This window comes from Thamnophis elegans, chromosome Z (genome assembly GCF_009769535.1).
Source record: "Thamnophis elegans isolate rThaEle1 chromosome Z, rThaEle1.pri, whole genome shotgun sequence".
NCBI lineage: Eukaryota > Metazoa > Chordata > Lepidosauria > Squamata > Colubridae > Thamnophis > Thamnophis elegans.
This window is the reverse complement of record NC_045558.1, coordinates 115514647-115540928: the sequence shown is the minus strand read 5'-3', so window position 1 is coordinate 115540928 and position 26282 is coordinate 115514647. Positions and strand designations below refer to the sequence as shown.

The 26282-nt window shown below is 42.3% G+C and overlaps 1 protein-coding gene across 2 annotated transcripts; it reads left to right on the top strand.

The window, feature by feature from the left end:
* Positions 1-280: 280 nt before the first annotated feature.
* PAQR4 (progestin and adipoQ receptor family member 4) lies at positions 281-25814 on the top strand. 2 transcript variants are annotated; one of them, XM_032234985.1, is made up of 4 exons: positions 281-534; positions 21057-21275; positions 22195-22351; positions 22556-25814. In XM_032234985.1, the coding sequence occupies exons 1-4, from the start codon at positions 369-371 to the stop codon at positions 22641-22643; spliced, it is 630 nt and encodes a 209-aa protein (XP_032090876.1). In that variant the 5' UTR covers positions 281-368; the 3' UTR covers positions 22644-25814. The 2 variants fall into 2 exon arrangements, with proteins under 2 accessions (XP_032090876.1, XP_032090877.1); XM_032234986.1 differs by having other exon boundaries at positions 22195-25814.
* The last annotated feature ends 468 nt before the right edge of the window (positions 25815-26282 follow it).

Genomic DNA, 26282 nt, shown 5'->3' with positions numbered 1-26282 from the left:
GCAGAGAACCCTGGTTTTGGACAAGCGTGCGTATCGAACTGCGGTGCAGAGATTATGCAAACGAGGCGAAGGGTAGTGGGCGCGGCTTGCCTAAGAGGATGCAAACGAAGAAGGGCAGGGCAAGCGTGGCCTGCGAGAAACGCGGGCAAAGGCGGCGGGAGACACCCCGCATCTATTATGTTAATGAGATCGGTGGGCGGGGCAGAATTGTGAGCTCAGGCTGCGGAGGGGAAAAAGGAGCGGGGGGGAAGCCCAAGGAAGAGTCCCCGCCTGCAGCGGCCCCATCAGCAACGGCAGAAGCAGGAGGAAGGGGAGCTGGAAGGATGCAGAACCCCGGCAGTAGCTGACCCTGGGGGGGGAGCCCGGCCATGGCTTTCCTGGGGGGAGCCCGGCTCCTGGACTGGGCCAGCTCCCCCCCTCATTTGCAATTCAACCGCTTCGTGCTAACGGGCTACCGGCCGGCTAGCTCCGGGTCCGGCTGTCTCCGCAGCCTCTTCTATTTGCACAACGAGCTGGGCAACATCTATACCCACGGTGAGATGCGGCAGATTGTCCTTCGAACCCCACGCTTGCTTCCCCTTACCTTCTCACCAACCCCCTCCCAGCTTCCGGGCTTCGATCCCCTGCAGGGCCGGTCTCCGCGATCACCCTGGCCGCCACCCGCGCTTCTGCCCACTCAGAGAACTCGGGGATTGCGTGGGGCATCGCGGAGGCTTCCCCGCCCGCCCGCAGCTTTAGCCGGTCCCGTGTCTTTGCACGGCTCCCGTGGCGGCAGTGATTTTTCAGACGCCGGCCATCCCTCGGAGCCAGCCTCCCGATCTCATTCTTTCAGGGCCTGGATATGTTATTTCCCACCCGTAAAAGACTTGGAACCAACCCCCTTCTGCTTTTTCCCCGTCCTAAATCTATATAGTTCAGCCCAGCTCAAATATTGAACATCACTATATGGCAGCCCAGTGCAGCCCAATAGTAATAATACCCGTGGAATCACTTAGCTTTCCTGCACCGCATCCTCAGACACACAACCACCTTCGGGAGTTGAGGTACCTACCCGCTTCTTCTTTGCAAACAGATATGTTTTTATCTGGACTTTTTTTCAACTTTGGATTGTGCCCCTTCCCCCCTCCCTCTTGTTGACAAATGAGGGATTTCTCCTACAAGATGGCAAAGAAGACAAGTTTGCCAGACTTGGGGCAAAGTTATGCAGGGAAGCATGGGCATAGAGTTGTTCGGTTGTAGCAGTACCTTGCCTTCTCCCAGCAAGTTTGCTATGGGAGTCTTAGTTTGGATTGAGCGAGCAAACGCCTGAGAAGGACTAAGCTTGCACTTTGTATAGTTAAGACCTTGGGTTCAATCCCCGACAACTTTTGTGTGGATTCATTCTCACCTCTTGTGCCTTCTTGACCCTTGATCTGTGACATTTTAGTATGCACCCTGTCCTGGGCTTAATTCTGTAGTTTTTATCCCTGACGAAAGAGCCTAAGAGATAATTTAAATGTTGCTAAACCCAACTCTGATCAACGAGAGGAGTTGTTCTTAGCAGTATTTAGAGGGTTGCAGTATGCCCATTTATCATTGAATAGGAATGGGTGGCTTTAAAATTCCTCTAAGTTCAAGGAAGCAAAGAAAGTGGCTAGTCCTCATCATCATCCCCCCCCCCATAACTACATAGCTATGTGGATCGTTTTGTGACATGTTGATGATACTGAAGCAAAGTTGGCCTCTCCTATCTATACTCAGAAAGTCAGATAAATAAATAACGACTGCCAATGAAAAATTCTGACTTTGCAAAGCATGACATATATTCAATAGTCTGCACTACTTTGCAATCTGATGTAAGCAGATTGATGAAGCAGATCTACTGCCCAGAACTCTCCTGCTCCTTCACTTGAGTAGAGAAGGTGTTTCTACCTTTCTAGCAGGATCATTTGTATCACTGCTTTGGTACCTTTCCTGTACTTGCTGTCAACTTGCAATAATAAAAGCAAGGATCCTCATGAACATAGGTTTGCATTGGTGGATCACAAATTAATGTTTTGGGTTGTCGATTGGAAAAAAATAGGCATAAGTATCTAAAACATCCTTTCTCATTCTTTGAGAATTCCAGGGATGTTGTGGCGAAAGTTTCATAAATTCTTATAACATCTTTGTAAACTAGCTTCAACTCCGTATTCCTGATGTTTATGAAAACTCTGTTGTGGTGATATTTGAAGTGTTGCTTGCATTTTAGTTATTCTATTGCATTTGTTTACTGTTGAAGGAAAGCCATGGTTTGCAATATATAATTTATCCTGGTGCTTAATCAAGTGCTGTGTTCAAGGAAATGCTGGTATCTGTTCCTGAAAGCCCTTTATTTTATGAACCAATTGGGAAAGGGTGTATATTTAACTACATATCTACATAAATTATACATATTTTTAATGTAATTTATGTAACCTCCACAAACACACAAACTTTATGTAGAATGATTCACCAAACATTGGACTTTATTGTTTAAGGAAGCAACGTATATTTAGATTTTGTTTGCTGCATCCAAAGTACACTGAATGGAACGGTATGTTTTACTCTTACATTTTTAAAAAGGTTCTAATGTTGGAAAGAAAACCATGCAGGCAGAAGTCTACAGCTAATTCTGTAAAAACTAAAATCAATGTATCTTAAAAGATTTGTGTAAGCTATTTTTAGATGCATTCTCATATTATTCTCAAATACTTGGCCCTTCTTACTACAAAAGTTGTGATCCAATTTCAAAGTCTATCTTTTAACTTGAGCATGTAAAGAAATAATACCTATATTCCCAAGGGATGCAGCCACCATCCTTTAGGAATTGTCTGGGGAACATGTATATATGATTTTGCTTTTCATTATGGAAAAGAAGCAGCCTATCAATATATCACATTTATACAGGGCAGTATTTAAGCTGTTGGAATTGTGAAATCGGGTTCTAATTGTCTTCAAAGACAAAAGCTCCCCGATCATTTAAAATTGGTCATTTCCTGTCAGCCCAACCTGTTTGCCATAGTCTGTAATGAGAAACATTGGATGCTTGTGTACCTACCCTAAATTCCTTGGGAAAAAGCAGGAAATTAGATATATTTGTTAGACAGAAATCTAATCAATGAATAAAATAATATGGAATAAAATAAACAAATTAAGAGAGGTGCCTTCAAGAACTGAACTTCTGCAGTTTTTTTTAAACAGCAGCCAGTGAGCTAAGTTTTTATAAGAGATGAATGCCTTTTTTGTTGTTTCATTACTTGCTGTGAGAAAATAAGAAGAGCCATGTTTCCACTGTGAGCAAGTCCATTAGTCCGGAATAATAAAGGGAGTAAAACTAATTGTAACAAATTTTCTTAGGACCTTGCAAATTTCCTTTTGCTAACTGTTCTTGTCAGTTGACCAACAAGTGCAGCCCTTCCTGACCTCTTATGCCTAATCAAGCAAGGTGCTCAGGGAAGTTGCTTGTTGTGGGGAAAGAAGGAAGTAGAACACTTCCTTTCTTAAACTGTTTTCTTGTGCAAATAGCTTTCCCCATTCTGGCTCCCTTCCAAGATGGAGACTATCGTTCCTTTGTGCTCCTTACCCTACCAGATCACTTGGAGCAAAACAGTATTTCTCAACCTCAGAAGCTTTAAGGTGGGTGGACTTCAATTCTGGGATTTCAAATCCACACATTGTAAAGTTGCTGAGGTTGAGAGACATTGATTTAGACAATGCCACCTTGGGAAAAATTGGCTTAAAGGTTCTCAATTTTTGTAAGAATAGTATGGGTTCATTCATTTGTTGAATTAATTGAGAGTTATTTGTCATGTATTAAGAGATGTTTGTCTTCTGTGGCCACCACAATTCCTCTTAGATGTTTTACAAGATTGGAGTTGCAAAAGCTTCCCATCTACTTGTGTCAAAGAAATCAAGAATGTGATAGGACCTTTTCCACCTTACAAAATATACCAAAAGGCATAAGCACTTGTGAGCTGCAATACATGCTTAAAAATGTGTGTTCTGCCAAGCTCCTGATTTTATGGTCACCATACACTAACCAGCTCTCCTTCTATTATATCTACAACCTAGATGGTGCATATTATTTAGCACCGTAAGACTCTGTGGGTTGAGGCTGAATCCTGAAACTGTTTCCAGAGTGTTCTTTTCTTCCCTATATACACTTTATTTAAATGGACCTATTTGGATTTACTTGAGTCGATGCTATCCTCCCCACCAATCCCAAAGTAAATTTTTCAAGTGTGTCTTGGTCATCAGAAATGTTCAACAAACCAGAATGTAGGAAGCTGGTCACCCTGCAGTCTTTTGGGAAAATGGCATTTCAAATGCTCTAAAAGCATCCTCCTTAAATAGTAAGCTTTTCTTTGATGTGCCTGAGCCGGTCAACAAGAGCACAACAAGAGCATCGTAATGAGAAAGGGAATTGTTTTCACTCCATTGATGTCAAATGAGGGCAGGGAAAAACAAGAGAACAGAGGAGCAGTTGTAGTTGCCTGAGCGTGTTGAATGGTATTGATAAGAAACAACAGTAAGCATTTGCTGGGTAGATAACTTTGAACAATATATGTAGAACTTCCAAAGTTCTCAGACAACACCCTGGGCAGTGTCCTCGGGAACAGTATTACTCAACCTTAGCTGCTTTAAGACGGTGGACTTCAACTCCCAGAGAAGGGGACTTCTGGGAGCTGAAGGACATCCTTCTTAAAAGAGCTAAGGTTGAGAAGCTCTGTTCTGGAGATATGGAGCCCTGAGGGTGGGTGTGTTGGTACATGTTTTTTAATGAATCACTATCCCACAGAGAAGATACTTAGTTACTTAGTTTTCTTCCTTCTAATAAGAAGGAAAAAAGTTCCTAAATAGAGAGACCTCCTTCTACATTGTTTTCTTTGTCAAGCTAACGCCAGTCCATTTGCTAAGGAATCTGTGCATATTGCAAAGGATTCTGGAAAGGGGGATCTCTCAGGCATGCTGGATAATGGTGGACATGCAGCCTTCTCATCCGGCTTATTCCATCCCTCAGAAACAATTTGCATCTCCAAATTGCTTGGGGGATGGCCTAACTTGTGGAATTTTAGCCAGCATGGCCAAAAGGAGGCTGAGAGTTTTGGGAGTTGTAGTCCCTCACAGGTGGAGATGATCCTAAAGAAGCGGGAGGGTGAGGGAGAGAGATAGGAAGGAGCAATAGCAATGCTAAGGTAGAAATCCAGTGACTGCAAATTAATTGCAGCAACTTGTTTTGCAAATCGAATTCTTCCAGCAAAAAAGCTAAGGCTCAGATAGATCCCTGAGCCATGACAACTGTTGAGTCAAGTGAAACTAAGTCTCTGTGTTTGCATACTTGTCTATATTCACTTCCCAGGAAAACTGACTTATGGACGCTATTGATTATATTAGCGTTACAAGGGTGGAGATCTCCAGGGAGTGTCGTGTACCAGATGCCTGGGGTTGGTTTGGCAGTGTCACTTCTTAGGGTTGTGGCTCAAGAATGCAAAAGGAAGAAACAAGGGTGGGGTAAAAACAGGACTTAAGGTAAGTGTTGATCTGATCTAAATGATGACTCATCCCAAACTTCTGAGAAGCTTAGAACTAGAACTTGTAAATGTTACTCATCTATTATTTGTCCTTTGGCAATTCTCTAAGCTACACTGCCTTTGCCTGTGGGAATATTTACTAGTTCTTCTATTAGTGATAGCTTGTGGGGGACTTTTGCTTGATTTTGACTAGCACTGTGCCCTGCACAGCTGTAATTTTGGGGTTAAAGAATATCATATAATGAGCAGGAGTAGATTCTGTTTGATGTTTTATAAAGCCACTGGCAGTTGGAATAAGCCATGCTATTCTTAGATCATTGTGGTTTATTTTGATTTGGGTTTTTTTTTCTCCTATGCTGACTATAGATCCTACCCCAAGGAGCAGATTGGACTAGATGACCTCTGGACTGTTCTTGTTCCAGCTATTAAGTCATCTAATTGGCTTGTTGTACAGCTCAATATATAGGACTTTAATCTGTCAAAGGTGATCTTTCTTTCCAGTTCAGTCTAGTTTAGCTTTCATCTTTTGTAGAATTGAGGAGTCCTACTGGGAGGTGAGAAGAAATTATAGTTTATAAACAACATAGAAGGGCTTGCTTCTGAATTGGAGAAGAAACCTTGTTTAAGTATTTCATATTCTTTACCCGATACTGAAGGATGAGGACAGGATATGATTACCATATTTGAGCTGCAAAAATCCCATTGGCCAGATACGGCAGCACCTTCTCTATTGCTTTACTCTTGTCTAAAGGTCATTCTAATTTCCGCAGCCACATACTGTATAATAGCCACAGGAGGTGTTATATGGTATAAACTCTTCAGCAAAAAGTCATGGATACTACTGGGTCTTGACTCTCTTGTTTTGCTTAAAAGCTTTAATTTCTAAGATTTGTGAAACAAAGTACTGAAGCACAGGTATGAGCTAGAGTGTATGTGTGTGTGGCAGATGTTGTGACTTGGATATTTTGAAGTCAGTTACATAATATACCCAGTAACCACCTTAACAGGTAGCTCTTCCAGAAAACTCCAAGCCCAAAGTGCCAGAGCATATTTCACAGATTAAAATACCCAGAATTATTCCTTTACTTCTTTAGTTGGGAACAGTAAAATCCCTGGTCAAACTAGAGGAGGATTGCTTATCTTTGGCTGTTGGGTTGAGGCAATGTCCCAGAATTCCACGGGCAGTATAGCATTGCTAAGAATTCTGGGAATGGAAATGCACACATGTGGGGAACATCCAAGTGTAGGAAGATTGTTGAAAAGATTCTATAGAGCAAGGTGGCTGCAGAGTCTAATTCCGTAAAACATTCATCTATCACAGAGGTGGGGATCTATGGCCCCTTTATGACTTGTGGACTTCAATTCCCAGAATTCTTGAGCTGTGCTGGCTCAAAAGTTATGAGAGTTGAAGTCCACAGGTCATAACAGGGGCTTGGTTCTCTACCTATCATACTAACCATGTCAGTTTTTCAATGAGCTCGTGCTGATTTTTGAAGTCAGAGTCAGAGACTGGATATGCCTCGTGATTTGATGAGTCTATGCTTGGAGAAATTAAGTGATATCATGTGGCCATGACGTAAGAAGAGGACCTGGACCTGGACTTCCCCTTCTCTTAAATGCTGCAAGTGACTAAAAGACGATTGTATGTACTCATCCTTCCTTCCTTTTGGCTTGGAGGATTCTGTCCAAATAGAGGTGAACCAATGTATCCATTGCCGTGTGCTGCAATTCTGAATCCTTTGCGTAGTGAAGAGAGTTTTGATTCTTCTTTCACAGATAGAGAATTGAGGTTTGGGATTCAGCCAGGATTTTATGGGGGTGGTAAAACCTGATTTCATTATTATTTAAAAGTTTTAAAACTGCCTTTTGATGGCTCACAAATATTTGAAAAACATCCCGAATGAATAAGATAGATTCACTCAGCCTAGAAAATTAAATAATATATTCTAAGAACAAATATAGTAAATGGGTCAACAGTAGCTAAAAAAAAGAGAGAAGATCAATATTAATTGCTGTTTAAGGCTGAAGAGAACAGGATCAACTGTGCCTGGTATCTGAAAGGCGATTGTGCCAGGCAAATATGCTTACAAATGGAGTTCCATAATTGTGGTGCTGTCACAGAGAAGGCCTTCTTGGGAAAAGTTACCCACTGGCCGCCGGAAATTGGAGACTGCAAAAAGCATACTCTGAATTATCTTGCTCCGTGTAGCCAAAATTCTGCAATTTGCCTGGGACAGTGGATCTTCAAGGAGTTGGCATGAACAGCTTGAAAAAAGCAAGTGGAAGGTGAATATGTCCATTCCTATTTGAAGCCGAGTGTCGATATCTTGGTTTGTAATAAGCTGTTTAGGATACTCCAGATCTGTTGCATTGGAATTTCCTTACAAATTAAGACATTTGGAGGGTACCATTCTGGAGTTAGCTAAAACCATTGATATATTTATTCAGTGCAGATTTTGTGAAATATCCTTTAAAAAAATAATTGGGGACAAAGAATCCTTTTTCGTTACCACCCTTTTTGCAGCTTGCAGAAACAGCTCATCAGATTACATTGTCAAGACTCTAAATCAGAGGTCTTCAAACTTGGCAACTTTAAGACTTGTGGACTTCAACTCCCAGAATTCTCCAGCCAGCTCTGCTGACTGGAGAATTCTGAGAGTTGAAGCCCACAAGTCTTAAAGTTGCCAAGTTTGGGGACACCTGCTCTAAATCTTTTGAGAACCCCAAATTATGACAATTATTTTCAATTCTTTGTGACTTTGGAACCATAATTACTTTTAACTTTGTCCCACCACATGGAAGATTTAACACTAAGCCCTGTACTCTTTTCCTGAGCTCATCTTGAAATACTCCAAAGATATGAAACAATTATCCACCTTCTATTTATCTTTCTATCTCCTTCTTTCCAAATAGCTAATGGTGATCCTATTATAGGCTCAGCTCTTTTCTCTTCCTTCCTTCCTCCCTCCCTCCCTCCTTCTTCTTTCCAGCCAGAGGATCCACGTCACAGGTCCCGTGGGAAGGAAGATACATCCTATCCCAGATATGCTGAAATAGTAGTTTTTGATCTGAGTGGTTTACACTTTAGCAGCTGACTATGTAGGTGGCAAGGAGAAGCTGATTTGAACTCTTCAAAAGTGTTTTGGGTGTTTAAGCACAAAATACCTCGCATAACGCCTTTTGCACATGTTTATATACTGTATATGTACACCTGCATTTACATCACACACAACACGTTTATTATTGCTTTCATCATTATCTCTTCTTTCTGCTCCTCCTTCAATGAAAATCTAGATCATCATCAGCCTGTAACAGAGTCCTGTGTATCCTGCACATAGCCTTCAGTTGTTCGGCCTGCACTCAAACTCTATTGTGGCATAGCCACACTATTTTCCCTTACCTTTGGGAAATCTATTTTTGCTTACAAGTTCGCTGGAGGAAGAATGGAAGTTTTATTCTCTTCTAGTGCTCATGAGAGAGTGGTTAGCTTTCTGTTTAACCCCTAAAGAAATTTTAAAATGATTTATGTATGCCTCATCCACCTCAGCAAGCATGCTCAGCTTGCTCCTATGTGCTGCATGTGCTGCATATATAAATGACAACCCATAGAAATAAGTGAGGTTTGTCTTGTAGCCAGGAAGATATTTGGTGTAAAGGGAAGGTGTATTTATTCATGACAAAGGGTGACGGTGGGTGAAAAGCAGGGGAATCCCCCCCCCTTTATTCCTTTTCCAGGAAAACTCAAATAGTAGCATGGTGCAGCATATATATTTTCCCTTGCCCAAAATTGTGCAGCTTGGGGAGTATCATTATTATTGATTAGTATTATATTGCCATGATGCCTCTGAGTTCGAAGTCCCATCAGTGATGCAACCTTGAGGGAAGCAAGCAAAGTCAGGATCTGTGCAGCAAGAAAGAGAAATATCAAGAGAGGCACTGAATGGAAAGATAAGATACAATTGGAAAACTCCAGTTAGCTGCCTTTTCTTGAGCCCGGGCATTGGATGGAGTTGAAGGCCATTTGCTTCCTATCCTCTAACATTCTGTACATTCTTCAGGTTGTTAGGTTTATATGTACCTTGTGCCTTCCCAAGGCCATCACTGTGCTTTATGGCTAACTGTGGATTTGCATCCTTCCCTCTCCCACTTCTGGTATATAACTGAAATTTTAGACTACAGCAAAGAGGTAGAAACTTCTCATTTAAGTGCATTAAATTTTGCATTCTCAGCCTAAATCTATGGTGTAGTTAAGACGTTCACATACAATTTCAACTATTACCTTGCACAGACCCACCCAATTTTTAAATCTAATTTCCCCGCCGAATTTCTAAAAGCTATTTTCAGCTTCTTTCAAGTTTCTTAGCACTTGAAAGTTTAGATGTTTGAATTCAGGTTTTGTTGCCTTTCTTCTTTAGGTTAAAAATCAGGTTCCTCGGTGGGAATGTGAAAGAAATGACAGGAACTTGGTATATTTTCTTCTAAAGTAAAAACATCCTCCTCCAGAAACTAAGTTGCTGCATAGCTTGTTTAATTGGTTTGGCTGCATTTTGGAGGCATTTGCTGCTATACAGTTAGAGCTTGGGTACCAAATTTCTGCTGTCAGCAAAATGTACAGTTGCAATTTATCTGCTGACACACCATCCCTGTTGTCCTTGAGGCTGTCATCCCATCCGATGGAGTTTCTAGGAACCAGTGAGAACTAAAGTGAAAAAAACACTTAGATATCTGTTCACTGAAATATCTGGTATTAGCTTCAGTGACTTGATTTTATAATCATCATCATTTCTTTGATCCTTAAATGCAAAGTTTTAGATTCCAAGCCCATAATCCTCCCTATTAGTAGGAACATTCTTAAAGGTAATTAATAGAACACATACTTTGTTAGGAAGATACAGGTAGTCCTTGACTTATGACTACAATTGAGACCAAAATTTCTGTTGCTAAATGAGGCATTTGTTAAGTGAGTTTTGCCCCATTTTATGAACTTTCTTGGCAGAGTTGTGAAGTGAATCACTAGAGTTTTTAAGTTAGCAACATGGTTGTGAAGTGAATGCGACTTCTCCATTGACTTTGCTTATCAGAAGTTTGCAAAAGGGAATCCCATAACCCTAGGACATTGCAAACGTCATAAATGTGAGCCAGTTGCCAAGTGTCTGAATTTTGATCATGTGACCATGGGGATACTGCAATGGTCGTAAGTGTGAAAAATGGTGATAAGTCACCTTTTTCAGTGCCATTATAACTTCAAATGATCACTAAATGATTTTTTGTAAGTCGAGGACTACTTGTACATCCTTTGGGTGTAAAATATCCAAATTCCAGGGTTTAGGTCAGGCAGGAAAAGTTACGTTAATTTTTGTTAACCTGGAAGATGTGGTTGCCTGTGGTTCCAATTGTCACAGTCAGAGATGTGCTGCTTCGTGGCACGACAAAACCGCGCTCGTCAAAATAGCAGTGATAAAACCGCGTCGCTAAAGCCGCAACGTCATCACCACGCGTCATCACCGCCGTGACAACAGCGCGGCGACAGAAGGGCGCTTTAAAACAGTGCGGCGGCAGAAAGCCGATTTAAATTAAGGTAAGGGTTAGGATTAGGTTTAGGGGTTTGCTTTAGGGTTAGGTTTAGGTTTAGGTTAGGGTTAGGTTTAGGGTTAGGGTTAGGGTGCTGAGTGCTTCGGAAGGCGCAGATTTGCCCTCCGCGATTATGTCATCGCGGGAGTGTCGCGTTTTTCCTTAGCGCTTCAAACAGCGCGGATTTGCCCTCTGCACGTATGTCGGCGTGGATAAGGGCTTCGCAGTTTTGTGGTGGAACCATGCTGCTTTGTATTATTGGGGTAGTAGGAGAGCCCAGGTTTGGGGAACTGTTAGTTTAGACCAGTGATTCTCAATCTTTTCTTCACCATGGACCCTATTTAAATACCATATTTTTCAGAGTATAAGACACACCGTTTCTCCTCAAAAAGAGGCTGAAAATCTGGGTGCATCTTATACATCGAATACAGCATTTTTTGCCTCCTGAAGCCCCGCCCCTTCACCAAAATGGCCATGCATAGCCTTATGGAGGCTTTCATTCAGAGAGCTCCTGGGTCTGGGGAGTGCAGAAATGAACAAAACATGGACTGTCCCCCCCCCCCAAGCCCCCAGCAACACTCTATAAGCCCCCATAAGGCTATGCATGCATTTTTTTTTTACAAAAAACGGGCTGTTTTTGCTCGTTTTTGACCCCCCCCAGGAGCACTCTGCAAGCCTCCCCCCAGGCTATTCATGCCTTTTTTAAAAAAATGGTCCCATTTTCACAGAAAGAGGCCATTTTTGGGAGGTTGGCAGAGTGCAAAAAGTTTTTTTTTCCCTTTCGGAAAGCTCTTTACTTAAATTGATTGGAGAATTAGATTGATCAAGTGCTGTGCCAGTAGAAACAAAGTCTTAGGTGCTGCAGATTGTCAGTGATTTCTTTGTTCAGCACATGGATAAATACACCTGGAAATATCTACCTACCTACCTACCTACTCTCTCTCTCTCTCTTTCTCTCTACCTACTATATTTCTCTCTCTTTATCTCTCTCTCTCTCTCTCCACCTACCTACCTACTCTCTATCTCCCCCTACCTATCTACTGTATTTCTCTATCTCTTTCTATTTCTCTCTATCTACCTACCTGCACCCTCTCCCTACCTACCTACCTACCGTGTTTTCCCAAAAATAAGACAGGTTCTTATTTTCTTTTGCCCCACGAAATATGGCCTTGGCCTTATTATAGGGGGAGGGCTTATTGTATTGGGGTGCCGGGCAGCTGCTCCCTTGCGAACTGGTTCCCGAAGAACCGGGCACAGCCTCAGGGGCGAAGCAGCCATGAGGTGACCATGCTCATGAGCAGCTGCCCGGCAAACACCCTCTCCAGATGGGCTGAGCAACATTCATAGGTGAGCGTCTGTCTTCCAGCAGCCAGCCCACAACCATAGAGCGCACTCCTAGAGCGGTCGCTGCTGGAAGACTCAGCAGCCAAGTTTTGGAGTTTGGAAGCCGGAGAAGAAATTATGCTCGGAGCACGGCAGGGGCAGAACAGGTGCTCACGTGCCCTGCTCTTCGGGAGCCAGTTCGTAAGGGAGCAGCTGCCTGACAATTCTCCCCTCCAGCCAGGCAGAATGCCACTCCCCAACCTAGTGGTATCCTGAAGATGCCAAGCAATGTGAGCGCCTTCCTCCCCTGCTCCTGCAGCTGGGCGCCTTTAGGATACCGCTAGGTCAGTGAGCGGTGCTCTGCCTGGCCGAAGGGCGGGTTGTGCAGGGGGCTTACTTTGGGGGGGGCTTATATTTTTGCCCACGTGAAAAATGTGGCAAGGCATTAGTTTCAGGACAGGTCGTATTTTTAGGGAAACACAGTACTGTATTTCTCTACTTCTCTTTCTCTCTCCCTTTATCTACCTACCTACCTACTCTCTCTCTCTCTCTCTCTCTCCCTACCTACCTACTGTATTTCTCTCTCTTTCTTTCCCTCTCTAACCCTCTACCTACCTACCTACCTACTTTAAAAAAATTGCCTCTTCAAAATCTTGGTGCGTCTTATACTCCGGTGCGCCTTATACTCCGAAAAATACAGTACTTTTTGTGGCGGACGAAGGCCACAGACCCAAGATTTAAATCATAACATTTTTTCAAGCCCCTCTAATGACATTGCAGCCCTCAAGGGGTCTGTAAACCACAGGACAAGAACCACTGGTTTAAAGAGTATTGAATTTAAAGGCTTGGAGTAAAATGTTTGCCTGTCCTTTTCTGGGTGGAGCTTTGGCCAGATTTAAAAAGTGGAGTTTTCTCTTTGCATTATCAAGACAAAGTAACCTGCTCTACCAAGGTTGTTGGTTCTTGCTGAGCCTTTCATGATGGAAGTAGCACTCTTGGGATGTTTTAAGAGATTCAAGGTTTTCTTCTTAAACATTACTCCTCCATCCCTTTGCTCCTTGCCTCTGCCGTGGTCAATTTTACTTCAACTGAATTTTAAATTTAAATTTAATTAATTAATTTTTATACTGCATTTTAATTGAATGACTATAAACTGACTAGAGTTGCTTATGGCGAGAGATGGGCAGCAGGTAAGTTAAATAAATCTATTCCTACCCTTTTTTGTATTTTTATCTCCTGACTACGGCCCAGTGCTCTTGATATATGTTGGAGAAAGCTGAAAAAACTACATTTGGGGGGGGGGAAGGATAATGACTTACTAATTAACATTGTTTTTCATACTGCTGTTAAAGCCACAGAAATCCTGTTAGCAAAATATGCTTGGCCATAAACTTTCTGCCTGATGCCTCATTTTGTGACACTACCTCTAGTCTTAGTGGCAGGCCACCTGAGTTTTACTTGTTGACTCCATCACTTGTAGAATCTTCTCTTGGGCCTGACACAAGGAGAATGGCTGGCCCTTAATGAACTTCAAGATCTGTGTGTGTGTGAGGGGGGGAATGTTTATCATCTTCCTAATTGAGATCTGGCTTTAGCGCAGTAATTGGGCTCAAAGGGACCTAATCTGTTTGTGTAAAGCTGCAACCTCTGGGGAAACAGGAGATGAGACAAAAGAGGTTAAGGTCAAGCATATACACGTGCCAATCAGAAATGGATGAAATTCATTGGGTTTGGAGTGAAAGGAAATCTATTCCAGAATATACCTGTGTTTCCCCAAAAATAAGACTGAGTCTTATTTTCTTTTGATCCCTGAAATAAGCCAGTTGGCCTTATTTTCGGGGAGGTCTTATTATTTTTGAGTTGCACGAGGCGGCAAGCATGGTCACCTCATGGCTGCTGCTATATTGCAATATTTTCGGGGAGGGCTTATTTTCAGGGGAGGCCTTATTTTAGCACATGCACCCAAAAGCCTGATTAGGCTTATTATCCGGGATCTTATTTTCAGGGGAGTCAGGTAGTAATAGGAACATACAATGTTTTTTCCCTTAGAATAATTTTTAGGAATTATCATGGCTGGATGACAGATTACAACAATATTATATCCTTGAGAATGATGAATTGGTATCGAACAAGTGTGAAGATTCCTCATATTTGTGAATTATTTTCTTTGAAGGAAAAAGAAAATATCAAAGAATGCCACATGAGTTTTACTGGTTACATTGGACAGCAAAAAAAGCATTGTATGAACAGTTCTGTCCTTATTGAGATAAGATGCTATTCTGTAGGGATCAAAGCCTCTACTAACAATTTGACTCGGGTACATTTGCATCTTAGTGCAAGTTAGTACAGTGCATTAACGTTAGGAGCTATTCAGGTGATTGCAGGAAGAAATATGGGGAAATGGTTTCAGAATTGGGAAGTCATGTAAAATTCTGTACGGAGGGACATGAAATAATGTAATGTCTGAATCTCTCTGCTCTGAGAGTTTCAAGGAAAGTAGACTGCATATGTCCGTGATGGTGAACCTATGGTATGCGTGCCACAGTCATATTGTCTGGCACTGCAGCCCTCAGCAGCCCTCAGTGTCAGCCTCTGTTTTGGTTACTTGCTTATGGCTGCTTTGTTACGCTTGCTTACTACCAGCTGCATGGTATTGGGGAAGGAAATAATATTGTACTGGAGGAGTCTTCTTCTCACCATCTTCTGCGCATGCTGATGGCTGATGTTTGGACTGGTCAAGGCCAACCGTCTCACATACCAACTTGATCAGGCTGTTTGAAGATGCACCCCACATGACACCTTAGGGAGTTGCAGATTGGACACTGGTTTGGGGAATTGGGGTGGAGGGTGCTGGGTAAACGTTTGATATGTATATGTTCCTGCCTTTCTGGCTCAGATCTTGCTTTCCTTTTAGCTGCTTTCACCTCATATCTAGTAAAAGTACTTTATCTCTATTAACATGAAGTTGAGGTTTTTCTTTCTTGGATATTGAAGGAGGTGTGCCTGACATTAAGCAAGATCTCACTTCACACCCATCCCAGAATTAAAAGCTTCCATGGGGGGAGCACCCAAATGTCTAACCCCTGAAACAAGCAGGAGAAGAGAATGGCAAGAGTCACTACCAGCCGAAAACCAGAAGATGATTGGCAGGCAGCGGAAAGAGAGGATCTCATGATGACCCATGCTTTACACCTTCTTCAGGAGGCTTGGCATGCCCGTGTAAGTCTCACTGAAAGGGAGAGTGGATTAGCTGAGCAGGCTGAGGGGGGAGCAGAAGACCTGGTTAGCCCTGAAACGTCCCTGGGATCAGCTCCCGGACCTGGGCAAGAAGGCGGGACCCCAGCCACAACAGCAGCAGTTCGACCTCCCCCAAGGAGTGAACTACAGAGGAGATCCCAAAGAACTGGGAGGGGGGGGTGTTACTGCAAGTTTGGGATTACATGGAAGAGTATGGGGAAGTTTTCTCAGTAGAAGTTGCCAAAGTAAGAAGTGTTACTATGGCTTTGGGAGGCAAAGCGGCTGCCTGGATGATAGCCTTGTGTAATGATGATTCCCCCCCCTGCTGAGGGATTACAAGGAGTTTATGACTGCCCTGAGGAAACGTTTTGATGACCCCTCCAAATCAAAAGGCGAAAAGTAGGATGAAACCCTTAACCCATGGGGGTGGGGGAGGTCTGAGGTTGAGTACACACAGGAGTTTCTTGAGCTGTTTATGCATATGCTGACCCCGGCTGGTAGGGAGGAACCTGGTTGGCAGCTAGAGAGACGTTGTGAAATTGTCCTGGAAGGCATGGAAGGTGCTGATGTCCTTCCTCCAGGCCAGGAAGAGAAGGAACCCTCCTCTTCCACAGGAGATAGTGAAAATGATTCAGATGATGACTACTCGGTGAGTCTCCAGCCGGGCCCCATGACCATCCCAGTAGAATTAAAAGTACCATCAACTGGAGCCCAGGGGGAAGATGCTGGCGCTTTTAGACTCTGGATGCATCCAATGTGTAATCAGCCCGGAGGGTGGTGGAGAAAATGGGTTTAAGGCTGAGGACTTTGAAAGGGCCCATTGCCTTTTGCCAGTTGGATGGGTCAATCGCTGGGGGTGCCCCTACCCATTTTGTAACTGAACCAATAGAAATATGGATGGGGGATCACCAAGAAACCGTGAGTTTCATCATGACACCTGGGATGGATCGGCCCCTCATACTGGGATTACTGTGGCTACGGAAATGGAACCCTTACGTGAATTTGGGGAAAGGGTGGTTGCGCATTTATTCCGCAAAACCCCCTGAGGGGAAGGGGAGGACGTCCCACATAGCCAATGCCAAAATGAACCTAGTTGCTGCAGTGCAGAAAAAGATTAAAGGAGAAGAGAAAATCCCCAAAGAATATTGGGATCTCAAAGAGGTTTTGAGTGAAAAGGCCTCCAGCAAACTACCCCCCCCCCATGCTACTCTTAGCAGCATTGAAATCATCTCAGGGGAGAAATTCCCTAAGCCCCAGATATACTCGATGACCCCACGTGAAATGGAGGAATTACAAAAGTTTATTGACAAAAACTTAAAAAGGGGTTTCATACAACCAGCTAGGCCACGAGTGGCTGCACCTGTATTGTTCAGATAAAAGAAAGATGGCTCCTTTCATTTATGTGTGAAGTACAAAAACCTTAATGGAATTTGTGTGGAAAATGTATACCCAGTACCACTCATGAAGGATATGTTAGCCCACTTGGGGAAGGGGAAGAATTTTACCAAGTTGGACCTAAGGGAGGCCTACTACAGAGTCAGAATCAAAGAAAGGGATGAGTGGAAAACTGCTTTTCAACTGCCCTTTGGGATGCTTCCAGTTCAGGGTACTCCCGTTTGGTCTGCAGGGGGTGCCAGCAGTTTTCATGCAATTAATAAATGAAGTTTTGCATGAGCACCTGTACAAGTGCGTGTTAGTCTATCTCGATGACATCCTTATCTACACAGAAACACGTGAGGAACACGTGACTTTGTTCCGCTCAGTCCTCAAGAAACTCCGAGTCGCTGAACTTTATACGAAATTGTCTAAATGTGAATTTCATCCGGAGAAGATCGATTACCTGGGATACCATATCTACCACAAAGGCATCAAGATGGACCCAGCAAAAGTCCAGCCCTCTACTGATTAGGCGCATCCTCGCACCTGCAAGCAATTTCAAAGTTTTCTGGGATTTGCAAATTTCTAACTTGTAAATATGTTTTATTTTCATTTTCATTTCATACAGTCACATATATACCGTGCATAACCGGGGCCGTATAACATTGAACAATAAACACAGCCATTCTTGTCAACAATACCCCCCCCCAAAATACAAACCCAATATACCACTTCAACCCTCCATACACCCTTTCTTTCACCCCCCTCCAACTTTCCTTTCTCCCCTCCAACATTCCCCTCTACCCTACTTCCCCTCCCCCTCTATCACTCCTGCAAATTTCTATCGTCAATTTATTCCCTTGTTCGCTAACATCGCTCTGCCCATTACAAATCTTCTAAAATCTAAAGGAGAAGCAAAACCTAGGCCGGGGAAGCCTTTGAACTGGACTATGGAGTGTCAAGCCGCTTTCGAAAAATTAAAGCGACTCTTTGCAGCAGAGCCAGTTTTGAAACACCCTGATATGGATGCACCATTCGTGGTACAGCTGATGCAGTGACGTGGCGATGGGGGCAGTATTACTTCAAACACTGACGGTAAATTGCAACTGTGTGCTTACACCTTAAGTAAGCTTACAGAGACAGAAAGGAGATGGGCCATATGGGAGAAGGAAGCTTTTGCTGTTAGATGGGCTTTGATGACATGGCAACATTTTCTGGAGGAGGCGAAACACCCTTTTGAAGTATGGACTGATCATAAAAATTTAGAAGCATTGAAGACCCCGTGAAAACTGTCACCGAAACAAGTGCGTTGGGCACAACACTTCAACCGATTCAATTTTACCCTGAAATACATCCCGGGAGTGGGGGGGGGGGGTGAGGAAGAACTTTATGGCTGATGCCTTGTCCAGGCTTCCCCAATACAACAGCTCTAAACTGAGCATGGTTCATCTGATCATCCCAGCTAGAAATATTGCTGCCCCAATGATTACTAGGAGCCAAGGCCCAGTAGACTTGTATGTAACTACGGACCTAATGAACAAACTCAAAGACGGCCTTGAATCTGATGAACTAGTTCAAGGAACATTCTGATGAATGCACCATGAAAGATGGACTGGCGTAGGTAGGAGCTAAACTGTATGTTTAGGGCCATTTTGGATTTGTAAAGACTTTGCATCTGATTAAGAGGCAATTTTGGTGGCCTTCATTGAAAAAAGACATTGAGTCCTACATAGCCAGTTGTCCCATCTGTGTGGCTGCAAAAAGACCACCAGGGAAGCCCCAGGGTCTCCTCCAAAGTGTTTCCCCTCCTGGGGCCCTATGGAAAAGAGATATCAATGGACTTTATTGTCGAGTTACCAGAAAGTCTGGGGAATACCATTATTTGGGTTATCACTGATCTGTTTCCCAAACAGGTTCATTTTGTGCCATGTTCCAAGATCCCATCAGCGAAGTCGTTGGCTAAATTGTTTATTTCACATGTATATAGGTTGCATGGAGTGCCTGAATGCATTATTTCGGAAAGGGGGGTCCAATTCACCTCCCTCTTTTGGAAAGAGTTCCTGAAATTGATTGGCTTCGCCCATGGGCTAAGCTCCACCCACCATCCTCAGACTAATGGGGCTTGTGAACAGACTAACTCGGTTTTGGAGCAGTACCTCCAATGTTTCATCAATTATCAACAGGATAATTGGGCTGAACTGTTACCACACGGAGAGGTGGCGTACAATAATTCAGTAGCAGTACCAGCATGACCCCTTTTAAAGTTTTGTTTGGTCAGGACTTTGTGCCAATTCCTGAATTGCCTCAGGAGAAACCACAAATTTTGTCCTTGTCTGAATGGAGTGATCAACTTTGGCAGTTTTGGCCCATGACCTGCAAAGCGTTAGATGCGGCTCACTAGGCTCACAAACGACAAGCGGATAAGAGAGGGGTTAAGCTGAAAGAGTACCAAGTTGGGGATAGTGTGTTTTTGTCCACCTAGTTTCTGCAAACCACCCAAAAGTTGAAGAACTTGGGCCGAAGTACGTAGATCCATTCCTCATTGTAAAAGTCATAAATCCGGTATCCGTGAAGTTGGACCTGCCGAAAAACCTTAGCAGAATTTATCCTGTGTTTCATGTGAACCTGTTGAAGCCAGAGCTTACTTCTTCCTTTCATCCACCTCAACCTTTACCTCCAGTCCCTCTTCTTATTGAGGGAGAGCAACATTTTGAAGTTAAAGAAATCTTGGACTCCAGAAAACATAGGGGTCACATTCAGTATTTGGTCTCCTGGAAATATTTTCCCCCTTCCCTGAATGGGATGACAAATCTCATGTTAGAGCTCCAAGACTTATGCGGAAGTTGTACACCAGTTATCCTGATAAGCCTTGATTTTATAATAGATGTATATGCTATATTGCTATTTTGTATTGTTTTTCCTCTCTTTTCCTGCAGGGATTATATCTCTTTTTGAAGGAGGGCCGGATGTCAGCCTCTGTTTTGGTTACTTGCTTACGGCTGCTTTGCTACGCTTGCTTACTATCAGCCGCATGGTATTGGGGAAGGAAATAATATTGTACTGAGGAGTCTTGTTTTCACCATCTTCTGCGCATGCTGGTGGCTGATGTTTGGACTTGGTCAAGGCCAACCGTCTCACATACCAACTTGATGAGGCTGTTTGAAGATGCACCCCACATGACACCTTAGGGAGTTGTAAATTGGACACTGGTTTGGGGAATTGGGGGGAAGGTGCTGGATAAACATTTGATATGTATATGTTCCTGCCTTTCTAGCTCAGATCTTGCTTTCGTTTTAGCTGCTTTCACTTCATATCTAGTAAAAGTACTTTATCTCTATTAACATGGAATTGAGGTTTTTCTTTCTTGGATATTGAAGGAGGCATGCCTGACACTCAGTTCTGGAGTGCCGGTGGAGGGTGTTTTCTCCCTCCCCAGGCTTCAGGAAAGCCGACAGAGGCTAGAGAGGGCGAAAAACAGGCCCAACGGCCCAACTGGAAATTTGGGAACGAACTTCCGGTTGGCCTGTTTTTTGCCCTCCCCAGACTCCGGAGGCTTTCCTGAAGCCTAGGGAGGGTGAAAACAGCCTCACCTAGCCCCCTGGAGGCTGGGGGATGTGGTTTTTCCCAGGCTTCAGGAAAGCCTCAAGCCTGGGGAGGGTGAAAATCCTTCTCACATGGGGTGGGTTGCTCGTGCATGCGCAGGTAGGTGGGCACATGCGTTAGCACGCGCACATACAGTTTTGGCACACCTTTAGAAAAAGGTTAGCAATCACTGGCATATGCCATTCTGATAGCACTTCCAGAGATCTTTCCCTGCTATATGCTACAACCTGGGTAGCTGGATAGCTAATGCACAGAGTAAATCCTCAACTTACAGCCATTTATTTAGTGACCAAAGTCACAGTGGCACTCAAAAAAGGTGACATGATTGTTTTTCATTTACCACCCTTACAAAATTCCTGTGGTCACATGATCAAAATTCAGATATTTTTTTTCCTTCCCCCCCTCTTCTTTCAGGTATCCCTCTGCTGGGATTTCTCTTCGTGCTGCCGCTGACCATTCCATGGGCTCGACTTTCAGAATCATGGCTGGGAGTCGTGCACTATTTGGCTTGCATTTTTCCACAGCTGGGCAGCGTGCTTTACCATCTCTTCATGAATCATGAGGGAGGCCCTGCTGTTTACCATACCTTGCTCACCCTGGATATGTGTGGGGTATGCATGGTCAACACTTTGGGTGAGTTAAAGCGCTCCCTTGTGATCCATGGATGACTTATTGGATTGGAGCAGTAAAAGGGGACAAAGTTGCAGCGTGTGCTGAGAACACAGGAGGACTGAAAGTGGTATAGAGGGGCAAATTGCATAGAGGACATATGAGCCAAATTGTGTTGGCTTTGGGTACTGAACAGCCAATCTTTATGTGATGGCAAAGTCATCTTGCGTAAAAGCTAAAGAATGAAGAAGAGGTAAGAGGCATGTAGAATTGAGCAGTTCCTGTTATGCTTGGAAAGGAAATACTCATGCTGACTTAAAACAACTGAATTTAAAACAATGAAAAACATATTTTCCATGAATGATCCTTGCACTGTAAAGATTATTTGGGGTATTGTTGTAAATACAAGACTCTTTGTTCTGGGAGAATCTGGAGGACAGCTGAAATATTTTGAGAGTGCTACATGAAGTCCTTGCTTAACAACTGTTTACAATAGACTTTAAAAAAAAGTTATGACCCATGATCAAATTTATGCCTCCTGCACGCATTCTTGAGATCGTATGATCGCATTTCAGGCATTTGACAATCAAGCATTTGTGACTGGTTGCGAAAATCCAGCTGTCATATGATCACAATTTGCAACTTCTTTGCCATTTTCCAGCAGGAAACAGCAAGCAATGCTCACTGGATATGCTGGATTTGCTTAATGACCATGTGGTTCAACCAAGTGATTCGTCTAACTTCTACATTGATTTGCTTTATAATTGCTATAAAGAGATTGTAAAATTGAATCTGGTCAATTTATTGATTTTAGGCCACTATGACATACAAAATTCAGGCTCCATTATGGTTGGAGACTACCTGTAGTGACTGGCCATGTAACCTGATTGCCATTGTTTTTATCCTTAATTTCTTGGTGGACTGACTGTCTCTTTCCACACAGGTGCTCTACCAATCATCTACTGCACGCTGGCCTGCTGCCCACTTCTTCGTTCTATTGCCCTGCTCGCCTACACAGGCTTGTCAAGCTATGGTATCTTTTGTGCAGTGACTGCTCGTTCCAGTGTCCGGCGCTTACGAGCCTTTGCCTGGCAGGCTCTGTTCCGCTTCTTCTTCTTCTATTTGCGGTGGGTGGGATTAGGCACTGGCCATCCCACTTCTCTGCGTTCATACCTCATTATGGACGGTCTGGCCTTTCTTGGGGGCGTCATCAACATCTCGCGAGTGCCTGAGCGCTGGAAGCCAGGCTGTTTTGACTATTGGTTCAACAGCCATCAGATTATGCACGTGCTGGTGGTGGTCAGTATACTCTATCTTCATTGGGGAGTAGTGGCTGATCTTCATTGGATTGCCAACTCAGCCTGTCCAAAGGAAGGACCACATCATGTTTGAATTCACCCCTTCCACAGAAAATGTGCTGACTGAGAAGTGGGTGTCATATAAGGTGTGAACCACTGTTCTCATTGTTCAAGATCTTCTACAAGGGCTGACGTACATAAGAAAGGACATCTTCTGGATATGATTTATTTAAGAGGCTGCATTTTTTCCCTGTGGGGTTAATATAGTAGTTTCCTATTGGTTGATTATTCATGGATCAACTTGTCTAGGATTTGTATACTTCTGAGTCTAAAGTAATGAATTTCCACCACTTGAAGTTCTTAGATCAGTTTGTGCAGTTCAACTATTCTTCCAAATTGCAACAGGCAAACATAATTTGGTTAAAAACAATCTTGATCACTAATAAGGTAGAATCAGAGAAATAATTCACTGTACTAGTGAAGATTCCCATCCCCAACTCTTACTTTTGTTTGCTGTAGGACTTTATGACGTTAAAACTGTTCTTGAGGTAGCTTTGATGATAGTAGGAAGAACCCGATTAGTTGCTTCTCTTTTTTGAATTTGCATTGAAAATGAAATGGGCACTGGGAAGAGAGAGATGTTCTTGGTAGAAGATGTTGGAGTTGAGTGCAACTTCTCTGCTTTTTAGAGGCAGTTACTTAGATACTTTTTATCCAGGTGTCTTTCAGACACCGTGCAATACTTTCTGATTTTTAAAAGGGCTTGTCAGACACCAGAATATTGAACTCTGCTGCATAGTTTAGTTTTTCTTTTCCTGCCAGGATAATCAGGAGCCTTGAAACTGGATTTGGATTGAAGTTGAAGAGTCCTGATTTCAATTCCTGGCTAATGTCATCAACTTTAGGGCCACGACTCTTTTGCAGCATACCTCAGTTTCCTATCTCTTTCTTGGCAGAGTGTACAATGTTTATGGTCAGATTGGAATTCTTTTTTCTGCTACCACATTCCAATTTTACCCTGACCAGAGCAATGCTTTTCAAAGCTTTATAGTTTTGTATGAATTTGGAAGTACTCTTTCTACTCCGTTGATATGGCTGCTGCAATTGCAGTAATCAATAATAGGCAAACACTGCTATCTTTTCCCCTTTGTTACTGTCTTGACTGGTCCATTAACTACAGCTTCTAGATTTTGGTTCCCTTCTTTCAGAGGCTTCCTGAATTGGTCCATTTTGAAGATTTTGCTTTTTAATTTGATTGGTTTTTGATACAAATAGAATCCTGAGATTGATTCTTCCTCTGAAGAAGTAAGTTTTAAACTGTTGGTCCATGGTCAGAATTTTTGGTGAGGGGGTGCTTTTTGAGAACCTAATCAGAAGTGGCAGGTTGAGGATCAAAACAGCATTCTAGCAAATATTTTACAATCCTTTTGAAGTTTTCCCTTGGCTTAAAATTAGGAACTGGGAGAGCTAGCATTTCTTTTAGATACCTAAATTTGGCTCGTAGTCCTTAGCTTGCTGAACTATATTAGACCCTGATGCATGTAAGACTATTGTCTAAATAGGGGTAAAGTATGTGATCTTACAGGTCCTGATGATCTTCCACATCTGAACACTCAAATAATTGTGCGTAATGCTACTTTCAATGTAAAATGGATTTTCAAGTGGAATTTGTTTTAGTGTTTTATGGCAGATCTTGAGATCAGGTTTTTTGGTTTAGCTTCAAAATACACCTAAATCAAGCAAACCATTCAATATTTGGTAGCCCTTTTTGTTTTGCATTTATGTAGATCAAGGTAATTTGGCTTTTAAAAAGCTATGTGTAGAGGTTCTCCTTGAAATGGGGAATTTCTCTTATTTTCTATGCAGCACAAGTTACTTCATATTATTTTAGTAAGCGAGGCACAGAATATTTTAAAAAATGGTTAAAGTATTTTATGTGACCTTTACTGAAAACTAATTTTCAGTATATAGTAAACCAACCTACTTGGATTTTAGTTTAATTTATGGTCAAATAAGAAAAAAATCATCTTATATCTTTCTAAGAATATAAGTGGCAATGGAAACTCCTTTCTCCAAAGAAAGAAATTTGGAAAGGGAAGAGGATGATATTGTGACTAACATATCAACTAAAATAAATTTCTGATTCATTTAAAGATCAAAATTGTCCTCCTGCAGCATCTGTAAATCCACCTTGTTAAAACCAGCCAGACTGAAAAACAGATGTGGAGACCAATTTGGATTTTTAAAAGAATCAGAAAAAACCCACCTATTATTAATATATACAATATGTTAGTTTGGTTGTATCCTCTTTTGAAAAGATAACTAAGATAAAACATGAACGTGATGTAACTTAAGCTGAAAAGTGAGTCAAACAAATTCTTGAAGGAAGAGAGTAAAGGTTAAATAATTTCTAGGTTGCAAGTAGATCTGTGTTATGAAAAGGGAAACATTGACCTAAACCTTCCATGTTAGAATGTGAATTTTGTGTCATACAGCTACATTTTGAAAGAGGATTTAATCTGCTGCTAATCAAGTCTTGTCTCTTGTTATCTCAGGGTAGATGGACATTGCTGATGTTCACAGCTTCTGAAGTTGAAGCGTCACATATCTTTAAAATAAAAGAGCAAGGCACCACATTCAAAAAATGCACTTCATATGTGAGGGAGGGGGAGAAGGGAATTTTAAATACTTAAGATCCAGAACTTTTTTAAAAAGGCTGAAAAAGTTGGGCCAGTGGCAGATTTGGGCTTTTGATTTAAAAAAAAATGTTTAAAATGGGGCTGAAATGAACTACTTCAAATCTCTTGAATTTTTTCAGCTTATGGTGGCTATGTTATCCCTAATGCCGGATGGCTCCTTTATATGTCTATTAAGGTATCCATCAAATTTCATTCTGAAGCAGGGGGGTGTCTTAAAATACTTTCACTTTAACAGCTTTTATTGTCTCTCTACATTTGAATGAATTGCTGCTAAGGGTAAGATTTATGAACTTGAATTGTGGTTCAGCGAAAACTAACATGCTGGCGGGAACTAATTGGAATCTTTTACAAGTAAAGGACCATGCTTCTTCTGGAAATCATAAGTATGGTTGAAGATTCTATTATGAACCCTAACCCTTTGAAGCTATATTGGCTAAAAGGAAAAAATTGAGAAGGAACTTTATAAGAGCAACTTAAATTTTAGAAAATGAGATGCTAATTCTGGAATTTCTAAGATCTCTTCATCAGGTAAATAGACTAACATTAACCCAGTTAAACAAAATCAGCTCCTGAACAATATATATTGGTTGAGTTACAACTGGCATTTAAGGTATTTTTGCCTTAAATCTTGTATCATGGAACTCTTGCTACTGAAATTTAAGATTGATTCTGGAAAACTACATGTTAAATATTCTGATAAATGGGCACGTTCATTTTCTCTATGTAAAAATAGTAGAGATTTCCCAATAAGAGCAACAAAGTATAACACCCATTATACTTTGTCACCTATTGTTTTAGAGGTTAAAATCAGGTTGTCAGTACTGATGAAACCACAAGATGCTTATTTCATGCTATTTGGGCATATCCTGTTCCTTCTTTTCTCGTCACCTTTGCCTGCTTTCATTCTGTTATCTCCGTAAAAAAACAGGATACGGCAGCATTGTGCTGGCGATTTGTCAAAATTATATAGCAGGACTAGACTACTCTGCTCAGCTAGCAATGCTTTAACCTTATCATTTTTACCAAGTTAGTGC